This window comes from Desmodus rotundus, chromosome 10 (assembly GCF_022682495.2).
Source record: "Desmodus rotundus isolate HL8 chromosome 10, HLdesRot8A.1, whole genome shotgun sequence".
NCBI lineage: Eukaryota > Metazoa > Chordata > Mammalia > Chiroptera > Phyllostomidae > Desmodus > Desmodus rotundus.
The window spans coordinates 93783817-93805002 of record NC_071396.1 but is presented as its reverse complement, the minus strand read 5'-3'; the positions used below and the strand labels follow the sequence as shown (position 1 = coordinate 93805002).

Sequence of the window (21186 nt, the reverse complement as noted above, 5' to 3'; positions counted from 1 at the left end):
ATTGAGGATAAAACTAGATAGTGGGAACACAATGATATTATCTTTCTGGTAACCTGGAAAAGTATAGCAAGTTAATTTAAATATTTCAATCCAAGACAAAATTACGTACACCATATGAGGCCATTTATCTCGTTGGTTTTGAGCTTTCTCCCTGTGACTGTTCTGAATCTTGATTTCTTAACTCATTTTATTGAGTGACTCCTTTCTGTTTTAAGATATCTGCTCATTGTAAAAGCCTTTTTTTACTTTAAGTAACTTACTTTAAAAAATCTTAACAGGACAGAGCTAAGACAGCTGGCGAGGGACCTCACACTTGCTTCTCATGAATTTGTTAACTTTGGATACAATGAATTCTGTTACTGCAACATCTATGGCTCCATCTTTGCCCAGAAGTACCATCATGATATTCTATGACTATGATGTGATATTTTGTAACCTGGTCAAAAAAGAAAAAGTCACCAATGTTAATGGCAATATGCAGTTTGTTCTCTGCCATTTTTTCCTTTGATGCAAATTGATAGATAGGGAATGATGTCAGTTTAATGCAGAAATTGTGTTGACTGATACATGATTGTTCCCAGACCTTTTATGTTTTGAACAACCTTGGTCAAGCTTTCTCTCAGTTAAAGAGAAAGCCTTATTGAGATATAATTTCAAAACTATTTTCCTTTCCATACATTTGGAGTTATATAAGTATTACAATTTTGCTTCAGCTGTCAAAAATAATTTAGAAAAATCAAGAGGAGGAAAAAACGATTTTATTTACCCATTTTTTTGCTTACTGTGTTTTGTTCCTTTTGACGTTCTAAGTTTTCTTCTGTTATAATTTTCTTTAGATCACTCCCTTTAGCTATCTATCCATCAAGATAGGTCTGCTAGTGACAAATACACTTAGTTTTCCTTCATATGAAGATATCTTGATTTCCCTTTCATTCTTAAAGGATATTTTCACTGGCTACAGGATGTGTTGACAGTTCCTTTCTTTCAACCTTGAAAAATGTTGTACCACTTCCTCATGACCTCCTGAATAACTGAGTAAAAATGACACCATAAAATTTAAAAAATCACTGTCAGTCAAATTGATCTTTCCTTTTGTGTTTAGTTTTCACAAGTTCACCCATGTGTTTTGTTATGGATTTGTTTGGGTTTATCTTATTTGGAATTTGAATTAGCTTCTTGAATCCATCTTTTGCCAAATTTGGAAAGAAATTTTGAAAATTATTTCTTTGAGAACTTTTTCAGCCTACCCTCCTTCTCTCCTAGGATTCTAAGGATGTGAGTGTTAGATCTTTTTTAAAATAGTGCCAAAGGTCCTTGTGTCTGTGTTCATTTTTCCTACCTGTTTTCTCTTTCTTATTCAGATTAGGTAATTTATATTGTTCTATCTGCCAGTTCACCACTTCTTTTTTCTGTCTCTTCCATTCTCTTCTTAAGCCCATCCATCGAGTTTTAAAACTGCAATTATTAGTCCTGGCTGTTGTGGCTCAACAGATTGAGCACCAGCCTTCAAACCGGAAGGTTGCCTGCCGTGTTCGTTTCCCAGTCAGGGCACCTGCCTGGGTTGTGGGCAGGGTCCCCAGTTGGGGGCATGTGAGGGGCAACCAACTGATGTTTCTCTCCCTCCTTTTCCCTGTCTCTAAAAATAGGTAAATAAAATCTAAAAAAATTTCAGTTCTTACATTTTTCAGTTATAAAATTTCCATCTGGTTCTACATAGCTTCTATTTCTTTGCTGATATTTTCTATTTCTTTACAAGTCACTATATTTTTATTTGTTTCAACTGTGTTTGTAATTGCCCGCTGAGTGTTTTTATGGCTCTTTAAAAATCTGTCAGATAATTCTAACATCTCCATCATCTTGATTTTGGCATTTATTGATGGTCTTTTTCATCCACTTTGAGATCTTCTTGGCTCTTGGTATGATGAGTGATGTTCAATTGATTTTGGAAATGTAGGTATTGTTAGAAGACTGTGGGTCTTATTTAAGCCTTCTGTTTTAGCTGCCTTCCACTCCATCAGGGGGAGGTGAAGCGCTGCCTCATTGTTGCTGCATGGGGGTAAAACTCCCGGTACCCACAGGATAGGTGTGGCCTTGTTACCACTGGGAGGTGGTTAATGCCCTGACTCTCCAATGGACCTCCTCTGACACCACCCCAGCAGAGAGGGGTGCACCTCATTGCCAGGTTGGGATGCAAGTCCAAGTTCCCTACCTAGTTTCCACTGGCATTGCATGTGGGGCTTTGATAACTTCTAGTGGGAATGAAAGTCCCAGTTCCCTATTCGGCCCTCTCTAGCACCAGCTGGACATGGGAGTTGGGCACTTCCTTATAGTTTGGTGAGGGTGGAAGTCTAGACTTTCCACTTGGCCTTTGCTGGTTGTGTGGGGGTGGGGCCACAGTTTTTTTTTAAGTGGTGTTTGGCTGTAGTAGAATTAGTTTTTCCTAAAGATTCTGTCCTGCTAGGCTGCTTATTTTCCGGTCTTTTGGCTAGAGAGAGCAAGGTTTTGTTGGGACTTCTTTTTTGGTCAATGTCCATTGGCATTTCTTGGTTGCTTCCTTCTTCAGCATTCAGACTGTGATACATGAGGCGAAAAGAAAACCCAGGGTACTCACTTGATGGGACCAAGGTCATCAGCCAGTCTGCTTTTCCCAGGATCTTACATAACCCTTTAAAGAAAGTATTTTGTGATATTTTCAGAGCCATAAATATGATCGCAGCACATTAATCTTATACTAAGAATGTAAGACTCTACCTTTAGGAAATCAACAAAGGTATGAACTTGTTCACTACTTATAATGAAAATTGTAAATGATTTAGTTACCCCAAAATGGAAAGATTAAAAAAATTTTTGTAACCTTTAAAAATATGTTTATGAGCACTATGTAGCAACAGAGCAAAACACTTATATGTCATATTAAAAAATAATATAGATAGAGAAGGACTGATCACTGATGACATTAACATCGAAGACTTCTCTAGCACAAAGGAAAAAAATGTGTCATCTTATACATGGCTTTAAGACAGAATACCAATGGGAACATACTTGTGACTTATGCAGCCAGTTAGTATTCCTATTCTAGACTGAGCTCTTAAAAACCAACTACAATAAAGAATGCTCCAATGGAAAAGTAGGCAAAAGACATGCTGTAGGGAGGACATACCACCTTAGCAGTAATGAAATAAATAGAAATGAACAACAATATGCCAACATTCTCACCTCTAGCATTAGAAAAGGTTAAATGACATTGTCTGAACGTGGTGAGACTGTGAGGAAATGGGTACGCTCATATACTTTTGGTAGCAGTATAAGTTTGTGCAGCTATTTTGCAGGGAGGTCTGATACGTATATACTTTTTTACCAAACAATTATACTTCTAGGAATTTGACTTGTATGGATAAATTCACACTACCCAAAATAAAATCAGAATATTTTTATGTCATAAAAAATGGAAAATAAGGTAAAAGTCAACTATAGAGTTGGTAAAAAAAAATTATGGTGTGTATATATTTACAACTATTAAAAATGTTCAGCAGTAGAGCCCATGCTTGATACAGAGGCATGTCTATAACATACTGTTGCAAAAGAAAAGAATTATTGCATGAATATCTTATGTACTTGTAATAATGAAAAGTTACAAAGTTTTATCTCTATGTATATGTAGCATAGAGAGAGAATTGTACAGTTGTTTACTGAAAGGTTAACCCCAATTGAATTGCAAGGGATGCTGAGAAATTTAGGGAAGCATATGAAATACTGAATGAGCACAGACCATCTCTGTAAGAGTCTTCAATCTTAGTCAAGCCTTTTGCTTTTGGTGGTTTTTTTTTGGTCACCACTTTTACTTCTTAGCTACTGATTCACATCTTTGCTTTGTTTACACAAGCTAAAACTTTGCTTCAGTAGTTGAAATCGAAAATTATTTGGTTCACTACCAAAGTTTTGTGAACTGTTTCCATACTACTGGCCTGCCTTTATTTATTTATTTTTTAAGATTTTATTTAGTTATTTTTAGAGAGAGGGGAAGGGAGGGAGAAAGACAGGGAGACAAACACCAACATGAGAGAGAAACATCGAACAGTTGCCTCTCATATGCACCCTGTTTGGGGACTGAACCCCACAACCCAGGCGTGTGCCCTGACTGGGAATCAAACCAGCAACCCTTTGCTTTGTGGGACAACGTCCAACCAACCAAGTTACACCAGTCAGGGCGACTAGCCTACTTTTAAATGAGCTAAAACAGAATCCTTCCAATCAAAAAGGAACACGAGCATTCTAAAGCAGTAGATGTGACTGATGCCACTGTGCAGGTGCAGGAGGTTGAATATCGAAGCATAATTGTAATTACCACCACCAAGAAATTGCTCCTAAGTTCTGAGGATTAGGAAAGTTGGATTACATATTTCATAGTTACATAGGTCTTTTGATTTTTTTTTTCATCTGAAACGCCATCTTTTGCTCTGGTCAGTTTTTAAAGCTCAAGTAATACTTTGCCCAATAGGACTTATTATTTCCTTGATCAGGCTGCCACTACATACACACTCTGGGGGAGGGCTAGCGAGATCTACCAAAGATAGATAAGAAAGAGTGTCTGTCTTCTGAGTGGCCACATTCTAGCGGTGATCACAGCCCTGCGCAGGGCCCCCTGTCTTTTGCTGGGCTTGGCAGGCTGGGTGGCTGCGTTTCAGGGCTGTGTTCTGCTCACCGAATCTGGTCCTCTTTTGGCTCCTGACAACCAAGGCAAAGAAGAGCTATGAGCAGAAATGCCGAGACAAAGATGACGCAGAGCAGGCTGTCCACCGCAGTGCCAACCTGGTCAACCCGAAGCAACAAGAAAAGGTACCCGGGGAGGGCTGATCAGCTGCAACATCTGAGATCTACTATATTAGGCTAAAACCAATTAATAATCTTAATTTAAAATGGAGCTGCACCCTAAGCTTCTGGCAATATCTTCCTTTAGGCTGTTGGGATCCTCTGAACCAGAAAATCCCTTGTCACATTTTGGGGGTGGTGGAAGAGCTGGGGAAGAGGCCATGGGGGAGGGAGTGGGGTGATGAGTCGGGGAAGGGTCTGGGTTTTTTTTTTCTCATCTTTCTTCAAACTCAACTCATGTATTCTTTGGAGCCAGGCTGCCTCCTGCTTGGGCGTGTTATAAATTTAATTTTATAAAATCTGGATATAAGATTGCCAGCAACCAGAAGGCAGAGGTATGCCTTTAGGATGACCTAGGGCAAGATGCCTGGTGGAGAGTTTTCAATCGCGGTAAGATTAGAAGGCAAAGTGAGTGATTTACTCACGAGAGAAACACAAGACTTGCCCTAGCACTTGTCTCTTCACAGTCATTGTTTTTAGGTCTGTTTTGCTTATAGAATCCCGGCCCAGCAATACGAGCCCCTGTTCTCTTTTGTCCTCGCAGCTTTTCGTGAAACTGGCATCTGCGAAGACGGCACTGGAGGACTCTGGTGAGGGGGCTCCCAGGGACAGGGGAGGGGTGCGGTGGGGTTTACACTATCCTAAATCTGTCCGAGAAGGGTAGCTTGGTAGACCCTACAATGTAGACTATAAAGATGTACAGTAGGCTTTCAGGAAGGAGAAACAGGGAGGAAAGCAGGGAGGGAGGGAGGGAGGGGAAATGCAAGGGACTAAATGAGGCAGCAGTTTCTGGCCCCTGCCTGCCTAGTCTGGTGGCCTCACGTGTACTAGAATGGTGATGGTGGGGCCATGTGGCAGCTGCTTTGTCATCAGGGGCTCACTTTTTTTTTGGAACATTTATTTTAAAAGTCCGTTTCAGCCCAGATTCACTCTTATCTGCTATGAAAGAAACAGCCAAATTGCAAAGCCTTGTCACCTTTGAAATCTAAGTTCCAAACCAGGTATTTGCAAAGGCTTTTAATTCCCAGAGTATCCTGCAAAAAATGAACCTGTTACGACCAGGGTCACTTAGGAAGTCTCTAAGCCCCAAACTAAAGTAACTTGGTGCCCTGGAGGGCTTGAGGTAGTTCTCTATATCTTTCGGTGGGTAATTTTCCTGAAAAAGGGTGGAAGCTATTGAGGTCATATTAGAGGAAGAACACCCTGGCCAGGCTTCCTCACCTGCTTTCATTTCTCCTTCCTTGGATCATTTCCTGCTAATTGCTTGGTTCAGTGCTTATTTCAAAAGATATCATGAGGGTGAGAGATGTAATTATGGCCTTGCAACATTCAGGGCTCAGGGAGCCTTGTGAACTCACTGCGAGTTTCATTTGCCATCTGGGATGAGCCTGAGGGTTGGGTCTGTGATCTGCCCTCCTGCCCCATTTCTGAATCCAAGCCCCTCCCTGCCATTGCAGACAAGACATATATGATGCACATCAACACACTGGATAAGATCCGGGAAGAGTGGCAGAGCGAGCACATCAAGGCCTGTGAGGTAACCAGCACCGGGAGTTGCTCGGGGGGAGCGGTCTTCCTTTTTACTTTTATAGCAGTGCTGCCCTGGCTGGTGTGGCTCAGTGGATTAAGTGCTGGCCTGTGAACCACAGGGTCGCTGGTTTGATTCCCAGTCAGAGCACATGCCTGGGTTGCAGGTCGGTCCCCTATCGGGTCACGTACAAGAGGCAACTGACAGATGTTTCTCTCACACATCAATGTTTCTTTCCCTCTCTTTCTCCCTTTCCCTGTCTAAAAATAAATAAATAAAAGCTTAAAAAAAAAGAAATGTGTCACCCTCTTATTATACCTCCCAATTCTGATAGAATTGCTTCGGGACAGATTAGAAATCAGAAATTTAAGTGGAGGACGGAAGGAACTGGAATGTTTTTCCCTGAACCTCATTTTCTGTCCCCTCCCCATCCTGACCATGCTGTCCAACTCTGTTCGAGGTTTTCCTCTCATGTTCAGTTAGCACAGGCATGAAACAGATGAATCTGTTAGTGGTTAATTAAGTAATTACCCTCAGAGGGCTCACCTGCACTTGGTATGTGATAAGGAAAATGCAGACAGCAGGTAAGCAGGCTTTAGAATATTTTACCCCCCTAATACCTTTGATTCCACCATTGCTCCTCTTCATTTTCAGTACATTATATCATTTACAATTTCCTGAGAACTTCCTCAATTTTCTGTCACCCTCTCTACACATTTTCTTATCAGTGGTTCTCAAAGTGACATCCCAAGACCTGTAGCATAAGCATCACCTGGGAACTTGTTAAGAGACTCAAGTTCTCAGACCAACTCCAGACCTATTGAATCAGAAACTCTGGGAGTGGGCCCAGTAACTTCTGTGTGATTCCAGTGCGAATTCAAACATGAGAACTACTGGTCTGCTCAGCCCCCTTCCCTTTTTTTCCCCTGATACAGTACAAAAGGCGCTGCTCCTGTCCTATCAAGATCTTCTCCCCCGACCTGGCCTCAGGATCCCATGCAGCTGCCTTTCCCCTATTGCCTTGTGCACAGAGGCTCCCTTTAATGGGGAGTTCTTCTGTTATCATGTACACACACCCGGCATTAACACCTAGCAGCTGTTGCTTCCCATCTGCTACCCGCTCCTCTCTTTTCAGCCAGGCTTCTTGAAGGAGCTGTCTGCACATCCTCCTTGCCCCTGCCTGCCCCAGCCTGCTGTGTGTGGGGCTTGCTCCCCTGCCCCAGCTCTCTCCGAGGGACCAGTGATCCCCTTAGTGTGAAGTCCAGTGGGCCTTTGCAGTTTCTAATCTTATTTGACCTGTCTTTACCATCTGATACTGTGGGTCACTATCTCCTTCCTAAAACATTCTCTTTGCTTTACTTCCTTATCTCCATGCTCTCATGGAAATGCCTGGAGTAAAGCCATTTTTATACGGTTTAAGAACATGTAAAAGAATATGATATACATCTTATGGATGCATACATATTATCAAAACCTGCATGGGAATGATAACATTTAGGGTAATGGTTATCTCTGGGGAAGGAGGAAGGTGACAGAGATTGGGAAAAGCACACAGGAGCTTTAACAGAATCAGAGGGAAATATGGGAAAAATCTTTCACAAAGCTGGGTGGGGGGTACATGGGAATTCTTTATACTATTCTCTACTCTTGTGTATGTTTGAAATTTTACATTATAAAAAGTTTTAAAATGTAATATGGTTGTATTCAATACTTTTAAAAATACATTAATGTATAACATTCACTGTTGAATAGAATAGCATCTACTTTATGGAATAGCTTGATTTTTCCAAAAGTTGTTATTTGTTTATATTAAAAAAACTATTGTTTAGTCAGTAACTTAAAAAAACTTTTTATTAAGAAAAATTTCAAACATACAAACAGATTAGAAGACAAGAGCAAGGACCCCCCACCCCCGCCCCTGTACTCATCAACTAGCATCCACAGTTTTGACCATCTTCCCAGTTGAATTCATTCATTGCTGTTGGGGGGGGGAGCAAAGTTTTGAATCGGAGGCTCTGGCCAGCTGCCTAGGTGGAGATGCCCCTAAGGAAGTTGGAAATGTGAGCTGGAGTTCAGGATAGAACCAGGGTGTCTGGGCTCATCATTACCTCTTACCCTCAGGATTGTATCCCCTTCTGTTCATGTGAATACCATATTAGAATCCACTTGCATTCTTTGCCTGCTGTAAGAGTTTATGAACTTCCTTAATGGTGGGGGGAGTACCCTAAATGGACAATAAACTCACATAATTGAAGGGTGACACTGTTTCTTAAGACATAGCCAGTCTAGACAAATGGCCTCTTTCTCTGCATATGTGTTTATGTATGGTTGTGTTTCTCTAGGTGTTTGAAGCTCAAGAACATGAACGAATAAACTTCTTTCGGAACGCATTGTGGTCACACATGAATCAGCTGTCGAAACAATGTGTCACCAGCGATGATGTAAGTCAGAGGCATCTGTGGAGGATTCATGAGCGTGGAAGGAACTGTAGACATTTATTAGTTCACCCCTCTCATTTGAGGCCCAGAGAGGTACAGAGACTTACCTAGGGCCACACAGTTGATAGAAGGACCCAGATAAGCACCTAACCTGCCTGACCCTGGTCTATTTTACCATCATGCTTTTCTCTTTAAGAAATCCAAAGCAGGAGGACAGAGAGGGAGACTCCAAAACAGTTTAATTTATGGAATACAGAGTTGTTGCAGCATGAATATGAGTCCCAGAGGGTTGGTCACTCCAGGACAGCACTAAGTACTAGCAGACTGGCCCATGGCCAGGCTAATGGCCACTCCGGGGTTCAAGATTACTTCAATGTCATTCCTGGGACCATTATCCAGGCTGAATTTGTGCACAGCAATCCTCGTGGGGTTGCTGGGTCTCAGAGGGACCAGAATCAAGTTATCACAGCCTTCTTTGCTAAGAAGTAGCCACCCTCACTTAGCTGAGACATTCACTTTAAAAGAACAATTAAGCACAAAGAAAACCTGTAGGATTGAATGGAAGAACTTGTCTCCAAGTGATTGTCTTTGTGTTTGTGTGTGGCCTTGGTCTTGGGACTTGGTATCTATTTACGTTACTTTTAATGAGCTGTGTCCCCCGTGCTATGGGCACGCGTCTACCTTGATGTATCTTCGTTTTGTTAGATGTATGAAGAAGTCCGCAAGAGTTTAGAAATGTGCAGCATTGAGAAGGACATCGAGTACTTTGTGACTCAACGGAAAACTGGACAGACCCCACCAGGTGAGTGGAACGGCGGGGTGGGGGTCTATGTAAGCGATTCTATTAGTCTTTCTCGTCGTCTGTTGCTGACAGTGGAAGATACGTGCCGGTTCATGTTTTATTTCTTGATGATTCCCCTAGCACCCATCATGTATGAGAATTTCTACTGCCCCCAGAAGAATGCAGCCCCACAAGGAAAGGCTACGGGGCCGAACTTGGCAAGGTAATGACCAGCTCTCTTTCACATGCAGAAAAATGCTTTCAATAAACATTATTTATCATTAGTGTTCTAAGACATTATAATGGAAACATAGCTACCATTGCATTTGCTTAGGGAGGTTGCTGGATTTTTGGAAATAGCGATTTTAGGGCAGATGTGAAATGGATTTTCCTAGTCATAGTTCGAGGAGGACATTATCACGCCTGCATATGAATGTTATTATTCACATATGAGTCCTATGCCTTCCTTGTAGCCTGTAGAGAGCTGAGTCAGCAAATCTGATCTACCTGTTTTGATAGGGCCTGTGAGTATTTTAATGGTTGAAAGAAAATTGAAAGAACACTATCTTGTGTTGTTAAAATTACATGAAATTCAAATTTCGGTGTTTGCATGTAAAGTTTTATTATAACATGACCACACTCATTTTTTTACATTCTATCTGTAGCTGCTTTCGTACTGGAGTTGACTAGAGTCACAACAGATGAGATGTGTGGCCAGCAAGCCTAGGCCATTTGCCATGTGGCTCTTCCCAGAAAAGTTTGCTGCCCCTGACATAAAAGAGCCTGAGAAAAGAGGAACTTCCATGTTATGTACAGTCATCTTGAAGTCTAGGCTGCTGAATTTTCAGCCCAGTTATTAGAAAGATAATAGGGTTTTTTGGGGGATGGCATGATCATCACCAGTGTTTAAGAATGCCAGGCACCATTCAAAACAGTTCCTATGAAGTAGCTCTTGTAATCGTCACAGCGAGGTAGGAGCTGTTTGTACTTCCCATTTGGCGTGTGAACGTGCGATGTACGAGGAGATCCGGAAATCTTGCCCACACAGCTGAGCCGTTCCTCCCCCAGTCTGGGCTGCGGGGCGGGGCTCTGTGCTCCTGACCACGTGCAGCACGCTCCTCAGTGCAGCAGAATGTCCGCAGGCCTTTGGCTTCATCTGAACTTTTTTTTTTTAGATTTTACGTATTTATTTATTTTTAGAGAGGGGAAGGGAGGGAGAAAGAAAGGGAGAGGAACATCCATGTGTGGTTGCCTCTTGCACGACCCCCAACTGGGGGCCTGGCCCACAACCCAGGCATGTGCCCTGACTGGGAATCAAACCGGTGACCCTTTCGTTTGCAGACCGGCACTCAGTCCACTCAGCCACACCAGCAGCGACACCAGCCAGGGCCATCAGAATTTTTCTTGACCCTCCAACACAGAAACCAGATCTGATGGGAGTGTAATATGCTTGTTGTATAATTCAGAAAATTAGAAAAACAAGAACTTTTCTGAAAGATTTTGGTTTTCATTTCTTACAGGAGAGGGCCTCTCCCGGTTCCTAAAAGTTTACCAGGTATGCTGCCAAGAAAGACTTACGGGAATGCTTCTATCAGGTTTTCTTTAAGGTGGAGTAGCTAGAATTTTGAAATAAGGGGAAAGAAGGGAATAAACAGAATCAAATTCCCGAAAGAATGTCTACATTACAGTCTTACTATAGTACAGTGCGTCAGAGTGGAAACTGGTCATTTGTATCTATGTTATAGCTACCCAGGCGAATTTAGCTCCTGGAGTCCCAAAGAAACTTCTTATAAGGCAGTATTACTTAAGAGATTATTTCATCTTGGAACATGAGAACAGAAGAGCTGACATATAGTTTCCTTTGGATTACATGGAAATATAGTTCATAGACGGCATAGCTATCTAGAACCATATAACTTAATACTGCATATTTTGTGCATTGCCCATAATTGGATCTTTCACTATTCACTAGTCTCTTTTCTCTTTTTCTTTTGTGAACTGTTACATACGTCTGGGGGAACCACACATTTTAGCTTTTTTTTTTTCTTTTTCTTTGTTAGTTCTTTGGGTAATAATAAAATCCTCGAGGGTGGGCCCTTTGTTTTTTCCTGTATGACTCAGCATACCTAACTCAGTGCTGGGTACATAATAGTACTCTACAATTATTTGACTAAAAGAAAGATCTACCTAACAATGTTCAAGGGAATGAGGGAAGAGACAGCTATTGCTGCATTTAGCAGCTTAGCAAAAATCTAGTGACTGAAAATTAGTAGCTGGAATGACATCTTTGAACAATATAAGGATTTACATAATTTTACTTCTTCTTGCCTTGTGATTACTTGACAATGTGGGACTTATTTGTTGTCCATATTTGAAGATGACTTTACCGTTGGTGCTGCTATCTGGGCGTGGATGAAAAAGGACAAAGAAATCATAATAGGGATTTCCAGAATATCCTCTGTTTTCTAGTCATGACTACCATTTGTAGGTTTTGTTGCCAGATACATTTTCTTCTTACAAAAGGCTGGTCTCTAGGATCTCTGAGTGGGACACCTTGATTTGAAAGGGCTGAGACCATATGAACAAATGTCGGCCTAATATTGCTCTGTGTCTCTGTGCAGATGACCCAGATTATTCTTTCATTGATGGCTACAGTTTGATCTACCAGTGACAACAATGGTAAGAGCCTTCATCTTCATGTCATCAAGTTGCATTTAGACTGGTGATAGTATTTTTGAAGCCTCTGATGCTTCTTTATAACACCACCGAAGCAAGCAGAACCTTGCATCAGGCTGGCGTGCTGGTGGGCATGGCCTTCCTGCAGGGTGCTTTCTCTGGATCCCCCCGCTGAAAGGGGACTGGAGACCACTCCACGCCTATTTGAATGAGGGCAATTTTCCTTCATTAACTGGTCTGCAACTCTTTACCTTACTCTCATTAGGCTCTTTCGTGGCTCTTACCCACCTACATTAAAGGCAATGCTCATAATCACTTGTGGACTGCCTGAATGCATGAAAAATGAAAAAAAAATGTTGATTGATAATAAATTTAGCTAATTCTAGGGAAAAAATAAAGGCAATGTTCAAAAACAAAACACACGTGATCCTCCCTTCTTCATCCCCCAAAGGGGAAAAGTCAAGTAAAAAGAAGTCAACAGAAATACGGGAAATGGTGTTACACTCACCAGACACACAGGGCATCACAGGGCTCCTCCTGCACAGATTACTACTGCTCTGAGCTAGCAGACCACAGACACTCCCAGAGTGGAACTACTGGGTCAACCATGCCTGCACATGTGACGCTTGCCTGGGGCATCTGAGTACTTGCAGCACGCCCCAAGTCACTATCGGTCTGCACAAATGCTGAGGAATGCCTTCCAAGCCAAAATAGCAATACGAAAAGAACCTCTTCCTTACGTATAATTCTGTTAACCCAGTCAGGCGTGTCATGGGTGTGACAATGTAAGCATATCTTCTGATGTTCGTATAAGGTCTGCAAGGATATATTCCCCAGTAGGTAATCGTTTTCTTTTTGTTTGCCCATGTGTTCTAATTTGCCTGCAATGAAAATTTATTGCTTCTTTAATCAAAAACTTTTAAAGAATCGATCCTCTTGCATACTTCTGGTCTTAGTGTGCGTTCCTGGGAGTGATAGGAGAGGCAGGTAGGAGGATGCAGGAAGTCATAATGGAAGCAGAACAGCCTCTCTCCCACCCTGTCTGGTTTCGCGTTGGTGACATTTCCTGTCACCTATGAAATGAAACAAGTTTTTAACAGTACTCCACGGTGCTTTTCCTTCGGTGTTCTATACCACCAAGTGCTTGGAAGTGAGCACATCAAACAATGCTTGTCTTTGTCCCCCTAAAAAGACCTACTTTGTGACTTCTAGCCGTTTTCTAGATAGAACGAAAACCATGTTGTCTTCAGTAGATTTCAGATTTTATTTATTTATTTTTAGAGAGAGGGGAAGGGAGAGCATGCCTAACCAGCCCTTATTATTTATATTTAAATGTAAGTCTTTAAAATGCTCAGGAAGTGTGTTTAATATTTAAGGAACTTTGCTGTAAAGCACAATGGAAATTGAAGACATAATAAAATACCCCATCCTCTAACTACATATAACTTCCTCACCTACAAAGTGTAGTCTTTACAACCAGTCATCATTTCCTCATTTTGTGAGCCTCCATCTTTCTCGTGGAGAGAGGCCAGGCCCATGTTAGAGGTGGAGCGGCAACATGGAGAACTCAGTTACCTGGCATCCAGAGGTGGAACTGGCTCTGGACACCTGGACGATGGCTTTGGGCAGGGCAATGGCAGCTCCAAGAGTTTTTTTATTTTTAACTTCGTTCTTTCCCACCCTCACCAGTTTGCATAAAGCATACATTCTGTTTGCTTAATAATAGCATTTGACCCCAAACCCCAGTTCCTCTGAGCCCAAAAATCTGCTGGAACAAGCATGTTTACTCAAGTCATATCATTTCACTGGGGTTCCTCAGTGTCCGCACCAGCTCAGTGAGTAGGAATTCAATATACAGATGGATAATTGAGTGATGTAAGAGAGTTTGAAAGATGGGAGTCTACCTTAGTAACTTCATAAGCAACTTAAAACAACATTTAAAATAGTTTGAAAGAACCTTTGAAATTGAAATTTAAGTAGGAAGATTTAGGAACTTGCAGTTTGTTCTACAGTTGCTTATTCTAGCTGCTATTCTTGTTTCTAATTCTAACATGTTTAGGCAAAGCGAGATTATAACTTTGTTTTCATTCTTCTAAAAACTTTCTTTTTTTCCTTGCTTTCTTTTTTAAAAATATTTTTTATTTTTAAATTACAGTTGTACAATATTAATTTAGCTTCAGGTGTACAACCTTGTGATTAGACATTTATGTAACTTGGGAAGTGATCACCTTAATAAGTCTAGTGCGCATCTGACACCATCCCTAGTTACTACACCATTATTGACTATGTCCCTGTGCTGTACTTCACATCCCTGTGACTGCGCTGTAACTACCAATCCGTCCTTCTAAATCCCTTCACCATTTTTACCCGTCTCTCAATTCTAAATTTTCTTTTCTTTTGTTTTTTATTGAATTAATGGGGCGACATTGGTTAATAAAAGTGTATAGGTTTCAGGCATACAATTCTATAGTACGTCATCTGTACATCTTATTTTGTGTTCACCGCTCCAAATCAAGTCTCCTCTCAATTTTGTTTTTCAGTTGCAGTTTACATTCTGTATCGTCTTGTATTGGTTTCGGGTGTACAGCATAGTGGTTAGACGGTCATACACTTTACAAAGCGTGCTCCCTGATATTTCCAGTACCACCCGGCACCGTACCTAGTTATTCTGACATTATTGACTATAGCCTCTGCGTTGTACTTTACATCCCCAAGGCAGATAATAACTTTTGAATTTGAAAATATATGTATGAAAAAATATGAATATACATATTATTTACCATAAAATGATGGATGCTATTATCACATTCCAGTTTTCTTCATCACTTGGAATACCCATTTCTTGGCTTGTGCTTTTCTTGGCCAAACACACTTATTCATGTTGAATAAAATCTCAGTGTAGGAGCAGGCTGCTGACATGAATGATTAATTCAAATGAAATCTCTTTGTTATTTTCTTTCAGAACACAGAGCCTTTTCTGGCTGGTGCTTCTGTGGCATGGAAGGAGGCACCCAGAGCAGCCAATCTGTGGAAATGGTGTCAATCATGAAGACTTTGAAGTGAACCCTTGTAATTTTTTGATATTTTAAGTTTATGGTAAACATTTAGTTTAACTTAAGCTAGTAGAGTTCTGCAGTTTCTGAAAGAAGTTTACAAATCGGCCCAGACTCAAGAATGATCCTTTCTCAATCAGCTACTAAAGTTGTGAATGCATTGTTTTCTATTTGATCCAGAACAGTCTCTGGATTGGGCGCCTTGACTGTTGGGGGACGCGGAACAGGGATGGCTGGAGAGGAGGCTGAGCCATCCACCTGCTCAAGAAGCCCCTCTGGCTTTGGGGCAGCATGCTCTGGCATTTCCACAGTGACACACTCTCAATGGTGCATGATTTAAAATGACCTCCCTTTTTGGCTGGAAGACTTAGAGGCCATCTGATCATGCCTTCTCATTTTGCAGATGAGGAAATGAGGCCCAGAAGTGTGAAATCAGTTTCCTTACAGTTGTCGCAGCTGGTTCTGGACAGACCAGAACTAGAGTGCAAGCTCATCCCACATCACCGTTCTTCTAACCCTTCCTGAGTCTGTGATGCTCCTGATGAAATTTAAGACGCCAACTGTTTTTGCTGGCATCTTTTAAACTGGGAAAATGACCAGGGTTTAAATGTCAGATTTATTTTTATACGGTTCACTGTGTGTACTGAACTCCACAGCACCATGTCTAATTTAATGAGGAAGCATCGATGGTAAAATATATTATTATTTCACACACCACTAAGAAAGTCGGGTAGGGGAGAGTTAACAGTTAACTTGTAACTTGTAACAATTAATGGCCAAGCCTATTTGAATTTCAGATGCTAAAGCATGCAAAAAAAAAAAAAAAAGAAAAGAAAAGAAAAAGGAAGGAAGAACAGACATCATCAATGAAATATGGTATTTTTACCCTATTCCTCATGAGAAACTTAAGAGTTACAAAGCCAGACCTCATTCCTGAGTCTTCACAGAGAATCTTGCCCTTCCTAGATCCTGGAATCTTTAAAGTGTCAACCTTACCCTTTCACAAAAATTGGGGTCTTCCCTTTGTCACCCACGAACAGCAGGGAGATTATGTACCTTTTGTGCAACATTCACGCACTGAGAAAGCTCGTCATTTTAGTTGATGACAAGTTAAAATAGCACTAGTACTTCTTCAGTATGTCGTAAAATTCTGTTACCCCAAAGCAAATATTTTCCTTTCTTGCCCTGTGCAATAGCTTTCCCAAAACTAGGGGCAAATTGATCGAAAGAAGACTATTTTCCTTCTTTTAAGGTAAAGCACTAATGAAAGTGGCAGCTTTTTGTCATGACAGGAAACTTGCAACAATTGGATATCCTTTTGAGAAACTGAAGTTTGCAAAGGGCCATGGACTTCCCCAAACGAACAGTCTCAGGAAATTTTCCTTCGGATTCAGAACATTCTGTTTCTAAGTGCTTTATTTATTGTTGGTAATTTTTTAGGGATTTCACCTTTCTCTCTATTAGTCAGTGTAATGGATGTAAAAGTGTTTTATGATTTGAAAATATTTGTATTTTAATTGCTCTTTCAGTTCAATATGAAGTAAAGTAAAATAAAGGTTCTCGATGATTCGGGATTTCGTTTGCATGTTTGTGTTAACCATGTCACTCTCCCAAACCCTGTTTGACCCTTTGTCACATTCGCTGTCCTTAGACTCCAGAAGGACAGGCTGCTGTGGAGGGAGCCCAAGTGGGGACTGGCAGCACACCGCTTGCCACCAAGCCTTCAGGTGCCAGCCTCGAGGCCACTTCTGCAGGGACTCCCACTGCTGTGTCCTTCCCCTTCCCACACTTTTCTCGTTATTATGCAATTCACTCTCGTTCAAGGTTGGGCTACCCGCATAGACTTTAACCTGCATGAGAGCAGGGCCCCTCTCTGTCGGTTTTCCAGCTGTACCCTGAGCACCTGACACATGGTAGTGAATATGAAAGAATTAGTGACCTAGAAGAGAGCACAGAGAAGCACCCGAGTGAGAGAGGAATAAGGAGTGTAAAGCCAGTCAAATAAGTATACACATTACTTTTAGTAAATGTGAGCTACTGTGCCCACTCTTGGTATCTTAATTTGGGTTCCCCCTGGAGCAGACCCCACAATAAGGATTTTAGCACAGGTACTTTTTCCTGGGGTTGATCCCTGAAAGCACCAGTAAAAAAAAAAAAAAAAGCATGCATTATCAAGGAAGTTACCACAGTGGGCAAGTGGGGCCTAAGCCTGTAGGGAACTCCTGGGAGAGACAGTGCAGGGACAGGCACCTCAGAGGGCTCACCTGAGGGGAGGGGCTGGGACAGTTGCTCACCAATTCCGGTCAGCTGCAGGTAGAGGGCTGCTCCTAGGAGGCATGTCCTGATATTTCTGGCCTGCTGTGAACTCTGGCAGAGCCGGTTCCAGCAGCTGCAGAGGATCCTCAGGCAGTTGGAAGTTGGGCTGTGCTGTAAGGAGGTGATAGGTACTGAGGGGATCTGGATGGGACACTGACGGTGTTGACCCCTGCGTGGCTCAGGTGCACTGTGGTGCGATCCATCCTCAAGTCCCAGTTTCCAGAGCACACGCGCGCACACACACACACACCAGGAAGTTTAACAGCATAAGCTCTAGTCCTGTTGCCACAGATGGTTCCGAGTTCATAAGTGATAGTCATTATCTTCTTCCTTTATTGCCCTCTTATGGAGTGAATTGTGTCCCTTCAAATTCATATGTTAAAGGACCCAACCCTTATACCTCAGAATGGGACTGTTTTTGGAAATAGGGCCTTTAGTGAGGTAATTAAATTGACGTAAGGCTGTTGGGGTGGGGCCCTAACCCAGTCTTACTGGTGTCCTTATAGGAAGAGGAAGAGAAACCAGGGGTGCAAGGGCACAAAGGGACAAGCATGTCAAGAGGCATCAGGAGGGTGGTAGTCAAGAGGGCAGCTGTCTGCAAGCCAAGGAGAGAGACCTCAGAGGAAACCAACCCTGCCAGCACCTTGACCTTGGACTTCCAGCCTCCAGAACTGCAGGAAAATTAATTTTGATAATTTAAGCCACCCAGTCTGTGGCGTTTTGCTACGGCAGCCCTAGCAAGCTAGTGCACACACACACATTTTAGGCTCCCTTCACACCTGGCATGTCTTCTGCTTGTCTGGGTTGCTTGACTGCTGGGGTAACCTAGACCCTCATCCCTAAGGGGCCTTAACCCCTTGTTGTCAGGCTCATGTCAGCCCCTGTTGACTGAAATTGCCAGTGTATGTTCATCACCAGGCATGGCAACACCAAGGGGCATCCCAGTGAAACTCCTGAGTTCCAGACATCTTCCTCCCTGCCTTCCTTCCTCATAGTAATCACCTACTCCTTCTGGGTAGTCTCTGCTTCCTTTGCTTGCTAGTCTATTGGCATGAAGACCCCCAAATGACCAAGCATCAGCCATAGTTTTATTGGAACCCTTTCTATGTCCCCTGGTAGGTGTATCCCCTGCTGACCACCTAAATTCAGGTGCTCTACTCCAGCAGAGCCTAATGTTGAAAGGATGGAAACGTGAATTCCCCAGGTGGGTCAATATGAGCTATGGTGACAGAGGCCACTCCTACCTCTTGGATTCCAGACCTGTGTTTTCTACCTATTGGAGTCAGAACATACAGTACCATATTGTGACCATACATGCACCATATTCCCCATCTTTAAGACCAGCATCTCAACCCTGCAAAGGTGTTCTCATGTTGCCGTACCTTTAAGAGGCCATCCCAATATTCTGTCAGGGCCATAGTTTCGATGTATTGTGGTGTTTAGGAGACAAAGTGCAGCCCATGGACATTTGTTATACTGCCTTCATTGTAAAGTGAAGCTCTTGGTGTAAGGCATGCATTCTCAACTAGGGCAATATTGCTTTCAAGGGGGTGAAGATTAGTTTTTGATGGGCAAAACAACCTTCTGGAGTATAAAGCACAGATATACAGAAAGTACTTAAGCAGATACAGTATACCTGTGGTACTAAAATTTTGTGGGAGTGGCAATTAGGAAAAATGTCTAAAAAGACATTAGGGGAGCGGTAATGAAAATTCGATAAGCACTTGTTGAAGGGGCGGTTACAGAACATTTCATAATGATGTAGACCCATAGCCTTCGCATAGTGTTGCTGGCCAAGCCACCACCGGCAGAAAAGGAGAATCCATCCTAGGGATCAATCCCAAGGAGATGAATCTCTGACCCTCCCAGAGTGGAAGGAGTTTCATGAAGTCAATTTGCCACCAAGTGGCTGGTTGGTTTCCTTGAGGGATGGCAACATATTTAGGGCTCAGCCTCTGAGGCTAATTGTTCAGACATCCAGCGGTAGCCACTCGATCAGGCCTGGTGAGTGGGAGCCCCTCTAGAATTTTCGTCCCTGCCACCGCAGCTACTCTGTCTGTGGGCCCCATGAGGAAGCCCTGAGGAAGCCAAGGACAGAGGCTGGCTGGACTCCACAGGATGAGTCATCCCAGCCACCTGGTTGTTTTGTACCTCCTTTGATGGATACTTTCATGCGGGCACTAACTTAAGACACAAATGTTTGACCTTTTATGCCTATTCTTTAGTCTACTAATCTTGTCTCTTGATCAACCAGTCACATCATGTGTCACTGCCCAGAAGTCTTTGCATATACTTACTTTGGGCTGTGCCTCCTTTCATGCAAGGCTGATGACCAGCTGTGTTACCTGACGCACTGCCCACTGGGAGTACTTCTCTTCACCACTGTTTTTCACAGTCACTCCTGAATGGGGCTGTAGTGTGGCAGCAATCCGCACACAGACTAATGATAATTTACATAGAGAGCTGATCCATCTTTGATCCAGACCTGAATTTGTTTGTTCTTCTCCATGAGTTGGGTTGAAAGAACCTATGTGGCCACAGGTATGAGCTTAAGGAGAGGCATAAGTGCAACAGAGGAAGATGATGGAGGTGCATGCATTGCCTATTTGTGTGATGTATTTGGCTTTCTGACTTTCAGGGCTTGCCCTGCCTACCCAGAATGTCCTATTTCCAGTGTATGGTGGATTGCTCATGTGCTGGTTTGAGTCAGCTGTCTGAAGAAAGCTAAAATATTTTAGTAGCAACATTATATATTTCAAACATTTCATGTTCATATTTCCTTTATAATTTTATAAAATGTACCTCTTTAAATGAAACCATGGAGGTTTTCTGGCTTTTTTTATTAGTCCCCAGTGACATGAACTTGTAATTTTCTTCAGTGTACCAACAGCTGTTGATAACAATCAATCAGGACTTCATATCTCTCAAATGCTAGCAATGTTGACTAAGCCCTTCCCCCTGAATCTTACCTTAATTCACCCCAGATGAGGCCTCTAATAATTGTGAGGCTTTAAGTTCATGGGTTCTCACCATTCTACTCCCATAAGCAGTGAGACCCTTGTTACCACCTAACTGGGAAGGAATCTAATTCCAGTAACCCATCCTGACATGTGAGTACTGCTGTAGTACTAATTGTCTTAGTGTGGGTTACCCACAGAAGGAGGCCCAGAGACAAGAATTTGAGATCAAGTTGTTTATTTGGAAGGTGAATCCAGTGGACATCAGTATTAAAATAGGAAACGAAAAAGGAAAGAGAAGGAAGTGAATCAACTGTGTTGTCAACAAGGTTTCAACTGTGTTGTCAACAAGGTTTCCACTGTGGGAAATGGGGTGAATCACCCCGGGGGCTCTGGGAAGCAGCACAGAGCACGCATATCAGAGTACTTCCACCCAGCAGGTGAGGGAGCTGGTCATGTGTACCAGTTTGCTAAAGCTGCTAGAATAATGTACCACAAACTGGGTGGCTTAAATAATGGAAGTTCATTACCTCACAGTTGGGAGTTCCAAAATCAAGGTGTCATCAGG

General features: G+C 42.3%; 1 protein-coding gene across 1 annotated transcript in view; it reads left to right on the top strand.

Moving 5' to 3' along the window:
- The window catches only part of PSTPIP2 (proline-serine-threonine phosphatase interacting protein 2), a 60127-nt gene extending 43215 nt beyond the window's left edge, over positions 1 to 16912 (top strand). The window contains exons 7-15 of the mRNA XM_024580539.4: positions 4738 to 4836; positions 5414 to 5459; positions 6327 to 6406; positions 8740 to 8838; positions 9541 to 9637; positions 9758 to 9839; positions 11137 to 11171; positions 12238 to 12295; positions 15255 to 16912. Of these exons, the coding sequence (XP_024436307.1) occupies positions 4738 to 4836; positions 5414 to 5459; positions 6327 to 6406; positions 8740 to 8838; positions 9541 to 9637; positions 9758 to 9839; positions 11137 to 11171; positions 12238 to 12287 (588 nt within the window). The 3' untranslated portion in view covers positions 12288 to 12295; positions 15255 to 16912. The remainder of the gene's footprint in view (positions 1 to 4737; positions 4837 to 5413; positions 5460 to 6326; positions 6407 to 8739; positions 8839 to 9540; positions 9638 to 9757; positions 9840 to 11136; positions 11172 to 12237; positions 12296 to 15254) is intronic.
- The last annotated feature ends 4274 nt before the right edge of the window (positions 16913 to 21186 follow it).